The sequence below is a fragment of the Daphnia pulicaria genome, chromosome 10 (genome assembly GCF_021234035.1).
Source record: "Daphnia pulicaria isolate SC F1-1A chromosome 10, SC_F0-13Bv2, whole genome shotgun sequence".
Lineage (NCBI taxonomy): Eukaryota > Metazoa > Arthropoda > Branchiopoda > Diplostraca > Daphniidae > Daphnia > Daphnia pulicaria.
In genome coordinates this window covers 676,416-695,694 of record NC_060922.1, presented here as the reverse complement: position 1 = coordinate 695,694, position 19,279 = coordinate 676,416, and the positions used below count along the sequence as shown (strand labels likewise).

Here is a 19,279-nt window from a genome sequence, read left to right as displayed (position 1 = left end):
TACAAACATTATTATATAAATGTATTGTTCTGTCTCTTAAAAATACATAGCCAACCACGCAATTATTTATTGTCCCCTCACGTCTGCTGTTGGCAAAACGTGACGAACCCGATGAACTTGCTGTGTCCCTTTTTTGATGGGAAAAATGTCTTTTTATAGAGTTAGCGCACGGCGATCGATATTATAAATCACACAGAGCGTGGAAGCAGCAAAACGAAATTACATCACAGCACCCAGCAGCAGCAGTTGTGTCATTATTTCTCGTAGCCTACTATAGCTACTGCAGAGCGAGAAACAAAATCAACAGAAAAGAATCCAGTATACTCCGCCATGCACTAACTTATGGAGACAAAAAAGGGAAAACGTCAGCAGCAACAGCGTCACCATAAATCAAAAGACGCCTGTGCATGTGCGCTGTATAGCAGTTACATTATATTTATTATTGCTATTATAATATAGATCTTTTTATGCTATATGCTATGCTGGACGTGCCTACATATTCTTGTTTTTATTATATAAGATATAATATTATAATGGTGGACTATAGTGCTGGACCATATCATTGCCGAATGGACACACACAAACGAAAAAATACAGAATATTATTATTATGATTATTTTTTAAAAAGATTATATACTTGATGACCACTTGTGCAGACCGCTCGAGAGCCATGACATCAATTTGTCTCATGATATATGAATTGATGATATGTATCATTCGTACAAAATTGATGTATATAATTATCTTGCGGAAGAAAGAATTAACCTCTCGCCATGACATATAAAAGATTATGTTAAAATAAATGATCTAGCTCTTCTCTATCTAATATTAAATCGGGTTTGATGGGTTTTGATGACCTGCTCCTGACATTTATTATAATAGTAAATATAATAGTATAATACCTAGCTTATTATTTTCTCGTTATATACATTCTGTGATGTGCTTATAACAATATATTTCAACTTTGTATACAAATTAGTACAATATAAATGATTGCGTATTTATAGAAACTAGCCTATATAATGCTTTGGTGAATTCTTCGTGATGATGAACTTTTGATAAAAATTTATTGCAAATGATCAATACTCTTCTTCTTGTTCCGATTCTGCTGGGCTGCTAATGCTGTCGACTGATGACTTTTGCCGGAGAGTTTGACTGGCAGGAAATCAGGGCAGCAGCACATCATCGTCGTCTCTCGCATAAAGAAAAAATCTACTGGGCCGGGCGTGAGCGCCACCATTTCAACCATTTCTTCTTCTAGACAGTGTCGCCGACAATATATTTATGCATGCGAATTGGCTGCTGCCCCCCTTTTCCACCCCATCATCACCCGGCGCGATCGACACACTTTTTAAATCCACTTGCTGTATGTGTGGCGCTGCTTTATGCTGCTGCTTGGTGGGTTGATGGAGTTGTAGGCGAGAAAATAAGAGGAAGAGCCTCAGCACGGCCATGTCCGCTGTCGTGTCCGCTGTCGAGTCCATCAGCACTTTACATGCATAATGAATTGGCCGGCGCATCTCCTCTATACATTTATCTGTATTTCGTATTATATTTTATCTCCTTTTCCAGCTCGTATTTTTCTACATTATAGATGTTTCGCCGCTCATTTCCAGCTGTTTAATTTGTCTATCGCATTCAATACACCATCAAAATACGAATATCCAGACAGAGTTTGACATGTCAAAATACATATTGGCTCTATTATTTATTTAAAACAAAAATGTTTGAAGCTTTATTTGACTGGGGCCAGCAGAAATGAATAACCGAAAATACCCGCAACATTTTCGTGGTCAATGGAGCGAGCGACACTTTTCTGATGATGCTGGTCTTCCCATATAGCACATATTATATAAATAGTCCGCCCAACATTGCAGAGAGAATGTCTTTTATAAACTGGAAAGAAAAAAAAGTGGCGAGCAGCAGCAGCAGTCAAAGACGTGCCTCCAACACTATATGAATTCGAAAAAGAAATGACCCGCACTGAAATTGCTATATAACATACTATAATACTCCGTCGTCCATCCATATATCCACGTTTCCCCCTCTCCCCCCGCTATAACATTCGACCGCCTGTTTTTGCTGTGTCGAGGAATGACACCAGTGTATTATATATAGGGTCACTTTTTTATAGACCATATACTATAAAAGTCCTGCCCACTATAGCACTCCTTTTGTGTGTGTGGTATAGGACTATGTCCGTTGTGTGTGTGTGTGTTGTATATAATACATCAAGTGGGCCAAGTGGCACGCCCTTGTTGCTTGATCTACTTTTTCTTGCCATCACTTGTGTGTCGCTGCTGTGTAGATATTATAGGACATGGCTCTGATGTACTATACACATTTAGCAATGGGCAAATGATTTATAATGGTTGTATTGACTGGTTTAGATAAGTATATATAACCTATAGTATAAAGAGTCGATTAGAACGTCGTTTGTATCGATCGAAAAATGTCCTGTGCTGTTATAAGAACTCGCAGGCAATCGATTCGAAAGTTCCCTGATGTGTCCAACTTGTCTTTTAAATGTCCGATAGCCTAATGAATGGCAGAATAGAAAAGGTGAATCAACTCCATCACAATAATAATATAATTTTATAGCTTTTTATTATATTAGAGATAAAATGTTTGCGGAAAACTTTTAGGCCAAATCGAATTTTAATAGACAGCATAGGCGTTTGCCTGTGCGCTTCTAATATATAGTTCAGCAGCACAAACAGTCTATTACTCATAATAATAGGGTACATAAGGGGGGGGGACATGCTGCCATATGAATAAATCGATATTTAACATATTCTTCAGCATATAATGACCTATCAAAAACACGCCTTTAACCGTGTTTTCACACAACATCGCTATTTTTAGCCTTTCTGATCTCAAACAATTGGGGATAAATTGAACATATTAGTCAGTAGATGCGTAAAATAAAGGCCAGCAAAAGCAAAAGAAAATCTGAAAATAATATAGCTATATAATAAGAATAAATATTTATGTAATTCCGTACTCTCTTCTCTTGTCTCCACCAGCGCATTTAGAATATGGAGCGACGAATTCGCTTCACTGATTCCAGCACACAGAGGGAAAAGCGCTGACGCACGTATAAATTTCCGCCCTGTCACACCCTCTAATAGCTCGTGCCTATTACATAATAACAGCTCGACAAACCATCAGCAAGTGCATGCTGGCATTTGGGTCTACGTACGTACGTAAATATTTAATGTAAAATCCAAAAGTAGATATAGATAATAAACCTGAGCCACAAATGTCACAGTGAATTTCATCGCTCATCAGCAATATGGATATTATATAATATTAATATAGGCCTACACACAGACGATCTGTGCTGTGTATTAACCGCGCATTAATGTGATGGCCATTATTTAGATAGAGCCACGCCCTGCTGCTGCTGTCTAAATGTATAAAAGCTTTTGATTTTTATTATATCGACTCGATTAATTTCGCATCACGTTTTTCAATGGTGCTGCGGCTCTTGGATCTATTGTCTGTCACGATCCCCCTTGTGGTGTAATAATAATGGCCCCCCTTTTTCCTATTATATATCTATGGAGAGAGAAAGAGAGCGAACGGAGAAGAGATGACAGGAGACGGACAGATCCAGATATAATATATAGATTGGCTTATCAATGCAATCATTCTCTTTCTCTAGAGCTCTCTGTGCTGCTGATGCTTTTATATCGAAATGTGAGTGTGTGTCTTATATATTGTATATATATAACCCATCATTATTAGCACCATCATCCGTATGCTGTGTGTGTGTGTAGAATTATATCAAGAAACTCTTTATAATATTCTCTCTATATATAAAGCGATCACTTTCAAAACCTTTTCAAATCCGAGCTGCCATCGTTGGTGCCATGGTGATGAATGATTCACTCCGCCCCATACAATTGGAATTTGTCTTTATGGGATCTAATATATGAATCTTCGTTTTTTTTAAAGGCCTAGGCCTATACTATGTTTATAATGGATGGTACTATATACCCAATTTGTCGTCTATATTGTATCCTATAGGCCTATTTTTTGAAAAAATCGATTTATATCTCCCATATAAATAATGACAGATAAATATACTTTCAACACCAGCTGCTATAGGCAAAATCTATACGTCTGGACCTGAAGGCCGGTAATATTCTTATAGGAGACGTGTTATAAATATGCATGGTATTCTTTATTAACTTTATAATTTAAAATAACAGAACCGTGATGCATATAGAAAATGCTAGCTTGGCGTCTAATATATAAACAGTTCGATTAAATATTGGCAATTTTCTATAGGTTATATAATAATCAAATGCAGACGGCGCGTGAACGCCTGCTGCTATTATGTTTGACAATGATCAATCGAAATCCCGGTTTCGATTAGCAGAGAGAGGAGCCAGCAGCCATCAGCCATAAGTCTATATAGTCTATATAGTCTGGTTGCTGCTATAGGCCTTCTTCAATCAGCTTAAAAAAATTTAATAGCTTTATATGGACGTTTGTATGTGATAAAAAAAAGGGGATTTTCAAATTTCAAATATGAAAAGAATTATTTATTATTACATGTGTATGTAATCCCCTCCACGTGTAATCTCCTGTACCATTATTATACCTTTACATCCTTTAATATTTATATTGTAACAAAAGACCACATTGTAAATATAATTTTCTTATAAATCCTTGTAAGTCTTATCTATTTAATCAAATATTTAAGTGAAAAAGAAATCTGCTGCCATGGTAATAATAAATAGCCAGATAAGCCCAGAATGGCACTTGACCTGGATATGTCTTAATAGAGTAGGCCTATATAGCTATATAATACAGCGCAATCAACTCCCGCGCGATCGATAAACACATAACCAGCGCAGCAAAAACACGGGAAACCTTTCTTACACGAGATAACCATATAACATCTAATACTATATAAGAACAGCAGCAGCACTTGGCGACGACACTCTACAAAAATAAAAATAAATAGACCATCAGACTGATGGCCAATTAATTGCCATTCTTTTGACTCTGTTTCAGACAATGACCGGTGCTAAACAATGTCGCCATCTTACAAATGCTGTGCTGCTGATGTCTGTTGTCGATGTGGGTGTAGTTTGTATATGTTTTATAAGACCAACAAACACAGCAGCAGCAGAGCACAGCACAACATCCGCGCGACGTCTATAAAGCTGAGCGCACAGCAGCAGCATATCAGCTGTGCAAATAGACAAGAGCCGATTATATATTAGATGCTGCTGCGTGTTCGGCGAGGCGATCACTGGCCAACCTCCTCTAGCACTTATATACAGCAGCACCAGCAACATATAGTTCCTTGTGTTCATGTGTATTTCGCTCTCTATATGTTTGTATTAGATGTGTACTGCTGATGGCGTGCTGTTAGAAAGGAATCTAACAACGTCCCAACATCAAGTTTATCAATAAGACACACGGAAAAGACTCGGTGAAATGACGTCAAATGGTAGTAGCCCAGCGGCAGCAGCAGAAGCGAATAATATATAAAGCCTAAAGATCAAAAAAGAAATAAGAGAAAAAGACCTAGAGACCGGCTTATCTAATATTATAAAGTCGAGAGAAGTGCAGAGTCCTGTCTCGCGGTATTACAGCAGCATATAGCCAAAGCAGCAGATGATGGGCAGCAGCTGCTGGATGCGCATTTTCACACACACGCAGCACACAGGCGCTTAATAGACCACCCCTATATATAATTCCAAGTATTCAACTTATAATATTGACACAAACTTTTGGGCTAGAGGTGTTGAAAATTGAATTGGCGTGTATATAACATTGATGAGCCCATCCACAAAAGTCAAATCTCAATAATTCGACGTATAGATTTCGGAATCAAATGAAAATAAGCTGAGACTTTGATCTTTTATTGGATTGGCGAATTGCTCTTGTTTGATAATATAGCATATCGCTCTATATAGCTCTGAGACTCCCCTTTGGTCTCTTATTATTGCGGTTAGCGCAGTGGGGTGGACATAACGAGGACACACAGGAAGTTTCCGAGACTCTCTCTGGCTGCCGGTGCGCGTCTAATCAAAAATAATATCTATACTCTACAAATAGAGATAATATTTTATAATAGTTTTGTTTTCTAATATCAAATGGAAAATGTCGTGCTGCTGATAGATTTATTTGGGTTTATATAGATGCTGCTGTTGGCTGCTCAATACTACTACCTACTGGGAAAAATATAGACGCTGCTTGCATATAATCTTAAGTAGTTCTCGAGTCACACATGTTGTGATGTGTCGCTCATCGGCGATGATTTTGTCGGGACCGGAAATGGAAAGCGAAAGGGGGAAAGGGGGAACTCTCGTCGTTTCGTTCGGAAGCTCTTTATCCCCCACCCAGCAGCAGCACCCTTTCGATTGCACCGAGCAGCTCTTATAATAATCTGCGATGATGATTGAAAACTCTCTTGGCTGCTGCTGTCACTCGACGCTGCTGCTGCTGCTCCGTCATCATCATCATCATCATGGCAGCGTCGAAAACTTTATCGATGCCAATTTGAAAGATAGAAAATAAATTTAAAATAAACAAATAAGTTTCTCCAATCGTTTTCAGCATCACGAAAAGTGATGGGGATGGATGGATGGGGCGTGTTATATTTCGTTGAAATCATTTGGAGCTGAAGACTTAAGGTTTTGATAGATAATTGCCGACGCATTGTCCTTGAGAATCATTACGTCACCCTTTCCCCTCTATTCTGAAACTATAGAAAAGGTGCGGGACGATATATATGTCGCGCGGAAATTGTCTACAAAGGGATAAAAACAAATGACGATCATGGCGGGGGGTTGAGGGGGGATGGACGGAGGATATAAATGGGGGTGTTGAACGGCTCTGTCATCAGCAGGTTGTCGGCGGAGATTGAATCATCTGCTGCTCTTCATCTCGTAGGCCTTTCTTCATCTTTTTCATCGCTCGTGTACAAAATGGGTAAAATTATTATACAATTAACTTGATTGATTGTTTTAATTCAATTGTTTTAATTGTATTGTTGTGTTATAGATGGACACTGTATCGCCGTCCTGGTGGTTGTCTGCCTGATGCAATTGATCGACGCTCAAGTCTACTATCCCCAGCCGGTGCCTGTTACAACAACAACCACAACAACAACGGCTGCTCCGGCGACAACAACGACGACAACAGTTGCTCCGTTGCCCATCACCACGACGTTGGATCCACTGGCGCCCGTCACGGACGTTCCTCTGCCCGGCAGCTTGGCCTTGATGAACTCGATGATGGCCAACATGATGAACATCATGTCGATGTATCCGCCGCCGCCACCTCCTCCACCCATGGCCTATCCTCCTCCTCCTCCCGCCAATCCGGCCGGAATAAGTTACTACAACTCGCCACCTGTTGCTGCCCCGCTGCCGCCCAGCAACTACTACGCGCCACCTGCTCCTTACGGCGGAATGCCTCCAGCACCTTACGCCCAGCAGCAGCAGGCCAGCAGTTACGTCACAACCGTCCGTCCCCCAACTCCTTACGGTGTGGTGCCCATCAGCAGCGGATCGGCCTATTATCCACCACCACCAACTCCTTACGGCTCGACTTCATTCGGACCATCCAGCGTCTACGGTATGGGATTCCGGCCCACCACGACTTACTACGGCAACGCTGCTGGATACCAAGCAGCACCGCAACAGCAACCGTACAGCAACAACTACGCCGGCTCGTATTACCCGCCCCAGCAGCCGATGAACATCGCCTATCACGGAACGACCTGGTGATTGCAATTTGCAAAACCTTTTCAATTTATTTCTTGAATTGGTTCAATGTGTGCAAGTTTTCTTATAGTGCAAAATGAATTCAAATTATTATTTTTCCTACCCCGGTCATCATCTTTAGTTGCAATTCAAAACAAAAATGTTTAAATGAACTAGATTATTATTGTTATTATTAGAGAAAAATTACACGAATAATTTAATTTCAATTTTACATGTTATTTATTTTTGTCTTGATTAATTTTTGTGCAAATGAATGGCGACTAGACATAAAAGGACGATGATTGATTCGGACGCTAATAGGCTCGTGTGTGGGCAAGGATAAAAGGGGGGAATACGCCTGCAGCAGAAACGGGGGGCCAATATATGATACAGTATATAGATATTATATAGGACTGCTGGGAGAGAGTGGGCAGCAGGTCGTGCGGAACTAATGACATCATCATTACGCCAATGGTTGCGGCCGCTAGCTGGAGCGTTCACGCGGCGATAACAACCGCGCCAGCCCCCATCATTTATATATCTATATAGATCTGTAATCTGGCACATATATAGTTATTTATATAAGACTCTCTTTTATAGAACCATTTTTCTTTCGTTCTGGATTTTCCACGTACCGCCCGTCTCTCTGCTGTGATGTGCTGGAGATTGCCACAGATTTTTCTATTGTACCGTCAATCTATATCTTGCGACTTTCATTATATATTTATTTATATATATAAACGTTTCCATTATGTGCTACTGTGTGTGGGACGTGCTGCTGCCGTGGCAGATTTTCATTTCTACGAATTGGACTGCTGTGTGGCGATTGATCCTCTTTCGACATCAAAGCTGGAAACAAGCAGCCATTAATTAAATTGTTTAAGTATATAAAAGAGTCGAGCGTTTTCTCGTTTTCTGATTGGCGGCGGTTTTGATAATGATTGGATTTTGGTATGAAAGACAAGAGTCCATTTCACCAGCAGCTATTGATGCGTTAGAGATTTTGGGCATCGTCTATAGCATCAGCTATCAAAGCTTTTTGTCTTTGACGTGATATTTATATTCTCTAGCTCGTCTTTAGAGATGGTTGTGCTGCGGTTGGTGTATTTATCGATTGTCATGATTGCCCCAGACGCTGCTGATACCCTACATCATGTGAGGGACGGATGGATGGATGGGTGATTGGCGAGATAAGTAGAAAAGCTTAGAGACCAATGAGACGGCAGAGAATAAAGATTGCACGGGGAAAACTAGACAACGTAAATACTTAGACGAGTCGGAAAAAAAGGTTTGTCTGGTATATTAAGGTTAATTCACTGCGCAATTGACCAATTGCGCACGCAAATTTATGATGTTTGATATACCTTGGCATTCTTTTAATGCCTAGGCAGGACGGGCCAGCGCGGCAAACATTGAAATGTGTAAATATTATTACAATTGTTTTCTTCAACCATAGCCTATATTAGTCATGCTATGCTCACGCTATGCTTCAAATAGATGGGCGGACTGAAGACGCCATCTCCATTCACGTTATGATATTTTTTGTGGTCTCTCATCCACTGACTCGACTGCAAACCACTAGATGGTGTGTACGAAATCTTCACTCTCAATAATGTAAACAGGGTGCAACATAATAATAACCAAAACGACAATATATTTCGCCAACGATTTACTAAAATCCAGGGACATTTAAATGGAGAAAAGTGTTGGCTATACAATTAGTCAGATGAATTTTCTCATAAATAAAGCATTTTTGTTTGGAATTCAAACTAAAGGATTAACAACATTAACAACACTCAAACAATACTTAACAATTATAAATAACAATTTTATAGTTGTTATGCCCATTTTAAAGCAATTTTATAATTGTTAATTAATTTTTGAAACAATTCTAAATACTAAATAGCCAAGAAGAATTTCCCCTTTGCATATTCAAAATCGGCCGCTAGATGGCGTGGAAAAATGAAATTTTTTGATGGCGAAAATTTTGAAAATGGCGGGAAATTTCTGGATTTTCAGCGTTGACATCTCTGCTAATAAAATTCAGATAAAAAACGGGGCGAGATATCTGTAGAGGGGAGGGGGGAATCTTTCTATCTTAAATTTTTTTTTTTTTTTTTTTACGGTCTGGTTCGTTCGAAAACTGATGTAAAAAACCCGAAAAAACTCTACAATTTCTTGTGGGCCCCCTTAGTTTTTCTTAAATTACTTGAAAACTATAACAGGTAGAAAATTACAAACAAAACGGCTGACGCGCTATCTCGCGCACCCGTCGACATCGCATCTCCCGACGACGAGCTAGCCGAGGGGCCACCCTCTTTTTCAGCAAGAGCGGCCATCATTAGTACTATCAATTGCTCTGACATTTCTGTTACAGACCCGGTTTTGGACAGAATCAAGACGGCAGCGCTTGAAGACAAACAAATGATCGAACTGAGAGAAGCCATCATCAATGGTTTCCCTAATAATAAATGTAATCTCTCTCTTTCACTTTGTCCGTTTTGGAACATATACGGACTCAGCTTGCAATCGACGAGTCGGATGGGATGATCATGACCGGAGCCAGGATCGTCATTCTGGAGTCATGTCGCCGCCCGATCCTTCAGGACCTTATTCAGATGCATCAAGGCGCGACCAAGCTAAAACAACGTCCACGATTATCGTTATACTGGCCCAGTGTGGACAACGATATTGACATGGCAGCTCAGTCATGCAAACATTGCACTGAACATCAGCCTTCGCTTCCCCGTGAGCCGCTTCAACAGCGTGAAACAGCAACACGCCCATTCGAGCAGATCCGTCGAGCAGATCCATCTCATTCTCGTCGACCAATATAGCGGATGGCCTGACGTCATTCCGTTTAAGGACAAGAACACTACTGCTCGACGCATCGTCGATGCCTCTCGCGAATTTTTTGTTCATGGACCTGGTGCTCCCGTAAGAGTATGGAGCGACAACAATCCCCAGTTTAACGCAATGGTGTTTACAAATTTCGCGAAGGATTTGGGTTTTTCAACAGGAACCTCATCGCCGCACTACCCTCAATCAAATCGTTTAGCCGAAGCCGCTGTCAAGAGCATGAAAAAACTCATCGCTGGATCTTGGACAGCAGGATCTTTCAACGTTGACAAATTCGCTAAATCGTTATTATTATTCAGGAACGCACCTCGTTCAGGCGCAGCCTCCCCGGCACAGATGGTGCTCAACCGCCCCGTTCGAGACGCGCTACCCGCTCATCGTCGCTCATTCGCTCCAGAATGGCAGCAAAAGACTGATGTCCTGGAAAAAAAGGCGAGACGTGCCAAAGAAGTTCAGATTCAGCATTACAATAAAACAGCTCATCAACTTCCATCTCTCTCTATAGGCGATCATGTCGTCATTCAGCACCCCATTTCGAAGTGATGCATCGGGACTATTTTTTGAAGACACCAGCAGGTCGACTGTTCCGCCGTAACCGCCGGATGCTCCAGAAAAGGATACCAGTTATGCCAGGAACGAAATCAACGCCGACGCCAGTAATCCCTGCACCGATACCGGTTAAGCCAGGAACAGCGTCAACAACGAAGCTGATGCCTCTCGCACCAGAAGCATCGCCTAAACAAGCTAAACCTCGCCAGCGCGGAAAACCAAAGCCGCCTACGTTTTCTGTACTACGACGATCTACCCGGACAACGAAGCGACCAGACTGCTACACAAATTGATACGTTTGCAGCACTCTTTTAGTACATGTTTAACTGTATTTGAAAAAAAGGACATGTGCTGACGTCATATGTATCATCTTACACGTCCTGTTCTCCTATCGCTCTCCGGAGCGTATGTTACCCCGCTAGGAATATATTTATATTACCCTTCAGTCTTCTCTTAGCTTCATTATTATACTGGTCATCTTTCGACCAACTCCCTTACCTCCGTTACCAATACGTTTATTCAATCAGTCAACATCCTTACACCATCTGGCCGCCGACTTTACCCTCTTCTGAGAGATCCTCGAGTCCTCCCCCAGACCCATACGACTTTGAAACGCAGTATGTCCTGGAGGGCAATTACTTAGGAGGGCTACCCTATTGACCAGTAAGTGACTTTAGTCTCGTTCCCTCGCCATTTTATCGTATTTTATTTATATATATTTTTTTTTTGTTATTTGTTTCTTCGTTTATTTATATACATATAAATCTTTTTTTTCTTTCCAGGCTATACGACTCAGGAGAGGATCGCTGCATATCTTAACTTTCGGCGTCGGATGGACGCTCACCTGGCGAATTTGTCTACTGATGATCTGTATCGTTTACTTACTCCCACCCAATTACGTTACCCTTACAATATTGTCACAATATGATTGTAATTGAAATATCTGTCATTCTATTGCAGTGCAAATCAGACAATTTTACATATGACGCCCCCGATAAACCATGGTGATTCGACGACGAGGTAACAACTAGAATCGCGCCGAAAAAACCATTTTGCCGAATATGTAACCCCACCCGACAACTAGCCTCCGATCGGGCAGACAGCTGGTTTGGGAACAACTGATTCGGTTGTTGCAGGATCTTCAGGCTTGGGAAACGAATCAAACCCCGATCGAATTAACGGAATTAACGGTATTGACGCGCGTTCTGGTATGACTCAAAGAGAGGAGGAATTTCCAGGAGAGATTATTAGAGCGAGAAGCGATTCTAGCGAGGACCGATTCAGAGTTTCGACACTTAGTGGAGACCCTTGTAGACCAGGCAAGACAAATTCTGACGTTTCTTCTCGGGTCACAGTCTTCACGAGCTTCTCGGCTTCGTGCCGAAAGAAGGAGAGGAATTTTTAAATTTCTCACCAAGAAGAGAACTGCAAGTACTAGACGAGGAAGGGAATTATATCACAACCTCAAATAGGAGATAAGAAACACCTCTTTCTTCTTAAAAGAAAGTCTTTTAAACTTCCAAAAATTTCTAGAAAACATTCAAACGATAGGGACTTACTTAACGGAGATCAACAAGATATATCCAGTTCAGCCTCTCCGTTCAGAGATAGCCAGATTGAGCAACAGATTAAACCGTCTTCCTCCTCTGAGGAACCGAAGTCAAGCTCTGGTACAGTTAGGGAATATTCGATTGAAGGAGGCAAAGAAGACCTTAAGGCAGATTCTAGCGTTAACAACTCGCCCGGCGGAAGAGAACTGCCAGCCGATAGGCAGGAGAATCAGGCGAAATCGGGGTCAACAGAGAAGAATCCCAGTACAATCGATAGGATTCAGACTAAGAGTAACGTTCGTTCAACCAGAGCAACGGCGCGGAATCTTAGAATAGACCCCGACATCACCAAAATGGCGAGTAGTAACGATCATGGGTATGCGAGGGTGTCAGAGCTGTCTGATTTTGCGAAAAGCCAACACACAAGGTCAAGCTTACATTCTCTATCTTTTTTTTGGGTGGGCCTCTCCAAAGATTTGATTCATGGTTGGATACATTTGAGAAAATTGTGAGTAATTCAGGATTTTCTGACGAAAAAATGGTCGTTGAGTTATATAAAAAGATGACAGACAGAGCTCAAAAAGTTACAAAATACGTTTTGGAAAGTGGCGTGGACGAATTCGCCACAGTTAAAGAAAGATTAATTGACCATTTTCATGGATACGAAACAGCGGAGAAATATTAAAAAAAATGTAAGAGACGAACCTTTACACTTTATATCCAGAAACTTTGGCATGACAGTCCAATATAATCGTTTGATTATTCGCGATTTGATGCATCAAGTACAAGAGTCGGAACGAATTGAAAAATTCATGCTCGACTATGAGCCGAGACATCTTCTCAGGAGTCAAATTATTCGGTCGTATTCGATGATGCCCGATCTCAATAAGCTCAACCATAGGGAGTGCTTGTAATATCAGATTGAAGAAGAAACATTATTTCAGCATTTGCTGCCGAAGCGGAGGAGACGTGGTCCTCGTCCGTATTAATAACTCTTTTGGGAGTTATTTTACTGTTTAATTACTTGTGTTTTTTTTTCTTTTGAGGGTATAATTGCATTAGCTTTCTCAGCAGATTCCAGTAAAGCATTTTAAACCTCGAAATGTTAATGTGGCAACTATTAGCGACATTCTCCACAGCCACTCCAAAAGTGGCGTTAATTAATTAAAATTAATTAATTAATTTGTTCGACGAGGTGGACACCGGAATCCCCGAACAAACCGTTTCCTGTATATGTCACACCAACCGACAACTAGCCCCCCTACCCCCTATCCCCTATCCCCAGTGTACCACCGAATGAGAAAAATCTGCACGGATCAGATCAACCTGAGCATGCATTTCAATCAGCCTTCCCGCTGTGTTTAAATCAAACACAAAATGGGGGATACCTCATACCAAAGTAGTGCTGCTGCAGATAGTGCTGACGTGGAGAGACATCAAGTCAAAAGGCAGAGATCTGGTCGAGATCGAGAATTGAGAATGATCAGAGATCGAGATCAAACCAGGCTCAGTTCATGAACTTCATCGCCAATTACATCTTCAACGTTGAGCAGGACAGGATTCTTGGAAGTTGACGGAAGAATCAACGAGCTAAACATGATCTGTAATTTAGTTACAGAAAATGTATCTTATCAATCGTTGTTGTCTTTTCGGACCTTGCCAACTTTTCTAAAATTCGAGTCTCATTGGCCCTCGTTTTCAACAACTCTCTATCGGGTCGACGGGAAAAAAAAAGTAAAGAGAGGAAACTTAAGGATTCCCCCAAACACATCCTCTCTGTGGGCCGTGTGGAACGGGCGAGGGATCATTGTTTAATATTCCAAGAAGAAGCTTGAGAAGATAAGCTGACAACAAGAAGAAGGACATTTTATCAATTATGGAAACAGATCAGGAAACCAGAAGCTACCTCCTACTTTGCTAACCATCCTCGCAGAAGACTACCCGCGATGCGATCGGTATAACACGGAGTATACGGAACATGACTCAAGTTTCCAATATTTTTTTAAAACAGCCGTTGATGTCTTCCACATTCTGATATTCGCCCACCGAGACCTCCACATCATCTCCAGGTTATATCTCAACATCGACAGACGTCTCATCGAGGGAGGCAATGTGGGTCCCCCTTTTTTCACACGCCCTCTTCCTCCCTAAGAAGAGGATTTGCACCATTTTTTTACTGTGGACTATGGAAAAAGGCTTGTAAGTAGTGAGATTCAAACCCACCGATTTCGAAATTTTTTCATTTCGAAAATCATTTTCCTCATTCTTCCAATTTTCCCCAATTTCCCGTTTTCGCCAGTTTTTCCCCGATTTCCCATCGACTGAACAAACGTACTAAAAAAATGGTTCTGACTATCCCCACTCCAGCGGGTACCTGCAAAGTCGTCCTGCAAAATGCCGATCTGTCGACCGAGAGTATGTTACTCTCCTTATTGCACAAATAATGACGCAGTCAAACGCCGAAACCAAATCACTGCTGAAATTGCACGCGGTCGATTATCCACACCCCAATTTTTTTTTCACATCGTTAAAACCAGTCTCTAATCAGAGCAACCCTCATGAAGCTACCAAACTTCTTCTCATTGCTTTAGAGAGGTACAAGGTACAAGCCTTACCTATTGAGACAAAACTTTTCCGGGACGACACGAGTTCAAAATTGACATCAACCTACCAGACCAACGAATCGTCTGTCAATTGGGTTGAAATTTTGAAAGAGCTTTGCAAACATTCTATTGATCCAGCGAGTCAGTTTCACTTTCGTGATTACTCCACTCACAAAAAAAGGCAAACCAAAAATACCCATTTGACGTCGTTTCTGCCCTCAAAGAAATAAATTTTTTCTCTCTTCTCTCCCTACCCTTGCCCTCCAATTTCCCATCAGATATTTTTTCTTCCCTCACCTTCCCTCCACGGATGTCTTAATTTTATTTTCTCTCCCTTTTTTCGTTTCTTTCTCCTCTCCATGTCCTTTTAAACATGTTGGGAATATATTGATTCCCCAGCAGCCCATCTTAAGATTTGGCCTATTATTGCTGGATATTATTGCCTCGTCATCTTGACGATTATTGCCTTCGGGGCGTAATGTTTAATCTAATCTCTTTAGTCGAAGCTAGAACTGAGCCCTAGAAAATTAAAACAGCTAAGAGAGAAAAATAAATCTTCTCTCTTGGCTCGTACATGCCTGAAATTTTGTTTCGATGAAGATGTGCTCTCCACATCTGTTGTTGTTGATGGCAATCAGCAGAAAGATGCTGAGGCCTCCAAACTGGACTCTGATGTCTTAGAGAATATATGTTTTCCCACATTTCAATTCATTTTTCACTTTTTAAATTTTTTACGTCTCACGGCGTCAAAGATTACGCTCAACCAATTTCTAAAAAAAGCGGACTCTATTTTGCCTGGCATTAACAACTGGGTCATCCCGCCGAATATCGAATTTTTTCGTCGCAAAAACAATAGATTAGCTTAATTTTTTTATCGCCTGTTCTTCATATGATGAAGAAACATTTTACCAAAGGATTTTTTTTATCGTGGAAAAATGGTGCCATTTTTCAATTTTATTCCAAGTTTCGGAATTCGGGCTTAAATTTACTTTACGAATTGTATTCCAAACGGGTTTCGGACTGTCTTGACGATCAATTAGTCAACATGTCCTCTCCGACTAAAGACAAGGCTGTGTCTGAAACTTTTTCATGTAACAGACAAAGCCATGTCTTAAGTTTTCCTTATTTTTATTACATTGCCTCCTTATATTTGTTATACATTTATTTTATCCCTTTTCAATTCACAGCATAAACGTCCAAACGTTTTTATACCCTTTCATAATTTTCTAAAAAAATTTCTGTTTCAATGGTATGGGTTACATAAAAAATTTCAGACACAGCCTTATCTTAAGTCGCAGAGCATGTTGAGGGTTGCACGTGTTGCACGTGAATTCAGAGGTTAATGGTTCGATACCAGAGGGAGGCAAATCTTTTTTTTCTTGAAAATCTGTTTTTGGCCTGTAAATGGTGATCCCGTTTTACGGATCTGTCACAGACCTGTATGACAGTCTGTAAAAGTGTTTCACTCCAAACAATTTACAGACTCTCAAAAACAGATCTGTAACAGACCTGAAACAGAGTCTGTGTGCTACCTGGGATTCCTCAGAGTACGGTAAACCACAACAACAACCCCTATACGCCTTAAAATTGACTTCCCTCTAACCCCCCCCCCACCCCCAGAAACTAGACAGCGACACTACGCCCCTGCCTTAAAAAGAAAAGATGACAAAAAAAAGCAAGGAGTTTAAAAAAATTATCGTAACCTGAGCTTTTTAACTAAATAAAATTTACTTAACGGGAAGTGATAAGTTTGCTCGCTCGTACAATTTGTTAATTTTAACAAACTGTACGGACGAGCAAGTACTTACTTCTCGTTAAGTAAAAATGTAACAATAACAAATAAAAAGTGTTCTGTTGTAGACGAAAGCTCAACAGGAAATGGGCAACACAACGCACTAGTCGTAGATCTAAACTAAAAAAAAAGCAGCAAGAAAAAAGGGGCGTGACACTTCAGCTGTATCTGATTTGCTTAAACGCTACGTGGGCGGGGAATGGTTCATTCCGGCATTGTCAACTCAAAAAAAATATTCCTAAACTCCGTATTTTTTTAGTTTAAAAATATAAAAATACGGAAGAAATAAAAAATATACGTATAAAAATTAAAAAATGGGAAAATATTTCCAATCCATAGAACTGATACGTACGAAATAAATTTATTTTTTTTTTCATACAAGAAAAAGAATAGGCAAACATTCGGTTCGGCCGCCTTTAAAAAAAAACATTTTAATTTCTTTTTGCTTAACGGTTGAATGAACCTTTTGTAAGAAAGAAAAAAGCTGTGGAAAATCCCCAAAGTAAAAATAAAAATAAAAGCAACAAAAACAACCGAGAAAACGAAAAAACAAAATGAAATGAAATAAAAAGGATACGACAGCAGCAGACACAGAACGAAATAAAAGAAGTGTTTGTTTTCTGTTTTCCCGTCGGTCCCCGAAACTGCGGGTCTCCCTCCACATCACTATAGGCCTATACTACCATTAATACTAATAGGCCTGCATCATTGCGGCATGCACAACCTTTAGACTCTTTACGCCATAGCGTTTAGTCTAATATCAAAAACAAGGCTGGTGCCCACCCAGTTGGGGGGAGGGGGGAGGGGAGTTTCATGTTCAGAATTCGACCCAAGCACAGTAAAAACGGGGAAGAAAATATTGAGAAAGAATGAAAACGACAATCGAATAATAAGCTATTGATTGTAATCAAAAGAAAAGAGGGTGAGGTCCCGACAACTTTTTTTAATTTTCCAGATGAAAATTGAATGAAATTGATAAAATTGATGAAATTTCAATGAAAATCAAAATCCGATTGAAAATGATTTTCCAAAAAAAATAAATAATAAAAAAGGGAGGGAAAAAAGCAGTAGGCTACAATATTTTCATTTTTATCATTTGATATGAATTATAGAAAAGTGTGGGCGATGCGGTTTGCCATCTATTCGCTGCGCAAAATAACTGGACGCCGGTTGTGAATTATTGAGGCCTATAAGTGAACAGTTGCCCGTCCCGCGTGCTGGGTCTATACCGATTTGTTGGATGCGATTTCTGGTGAATGGTCTAAGCGGCAGACACAACACACGGGCAGTCAGCAGTTATTTCATTACGAACAAATGATGCAGTTTGCGTATGTTGAAATCAAAAGGAAAAAACAAAAGCGCAGAATTGTTTGTGGCACGCTGGCTGGTACGATGCATGGTGATGTGGCCGTCTTGCCGTTCAGTCGGTCTACTCCGATTGCATGCGGTGGGTGAAATCAAATTTTTTGTTTGTTTTTTTTTTTATTTGAGAAAAATGTTGATGCCCTTGTTTGGCTCCCATTACGAGACGGAATAAGAGTCTCACATTCTCGTCAACGTCGTGTACATTTCCGAGAAAAAGAGTCCCGCGCCTGAAGCGACTTTATTCAGCCAGAAAAATAAATAAGTCATATATCTTCTTCAACATTTCTACATGTGCAGATGCAATTTATAGGATATAGGCCAATACAATACATACTTAATAAAGTGCACCATTTGTCTTCATTTAATCTTACGTATACAATCATTTATTTAAAAACATAATAATATGATTTTTTCAAATATTGGCTATGGATATCCATATTTTTTAAATTTCTTTAGCACGCATGCAATTACGAGAGTTAAAAAAAATGAGCAGTACTATTTTTTTTGTTTTTATTCTCCGGAGATGAAAAACAATTGCAAACTTTTTGAAAATGTTTTGAACGTTCAGATCTTTCTACGCGACGCAAAAACAACGATGTCCATCTTCAAAACACATACTATAAAAGAAGACAGTTAAAAAGAAAGTGAGACTTGGATTTCTCAATCTTAAAATGAAAAAAAATCTTTTTCATTTCTCAATCAAAAAATGAGAAACTCAGTTTCATTGTAAATAGCAAAATATAAGAAATACTCGTGAACGTACCTCCTTCTGAAAATTGTCTTCTACCCACTTCTCAGCCGGCGGGTTGGTGACGCTTGGGATCGAAT

The 19,279-nt window shown here is 40.2% G+C and overlaps 1 protein-coding gene across 1 annotated transcript; it reads left to right on the top strand.

Annotated features, from left to right (window-relative positions):
- Window positions 1–6,849: 6,849 nt before the first annotated feature.
- LOC124314996 (extensin-1-like) lies at window positions 6,850–7,758 on the top strand. The gene is made up of 2 exons (XM_046780328.1): window positions 6,850–6,957; window positions 7,030–7,758. Exons 1-2 carry the CDS (start codon window positions 6,954–6,956, stop codon window positions 7,755–7,757), a joined length of 732 nt encoding a protein of 243 aa, XP_046636284.1. The 5' UTR covers window positions 6,850–6,953; the 3' UTR covers window position 7,758.
- The last annotated feature ends 11,521 nt before the right edge of the window (window positions 7,759–19,279 follow it).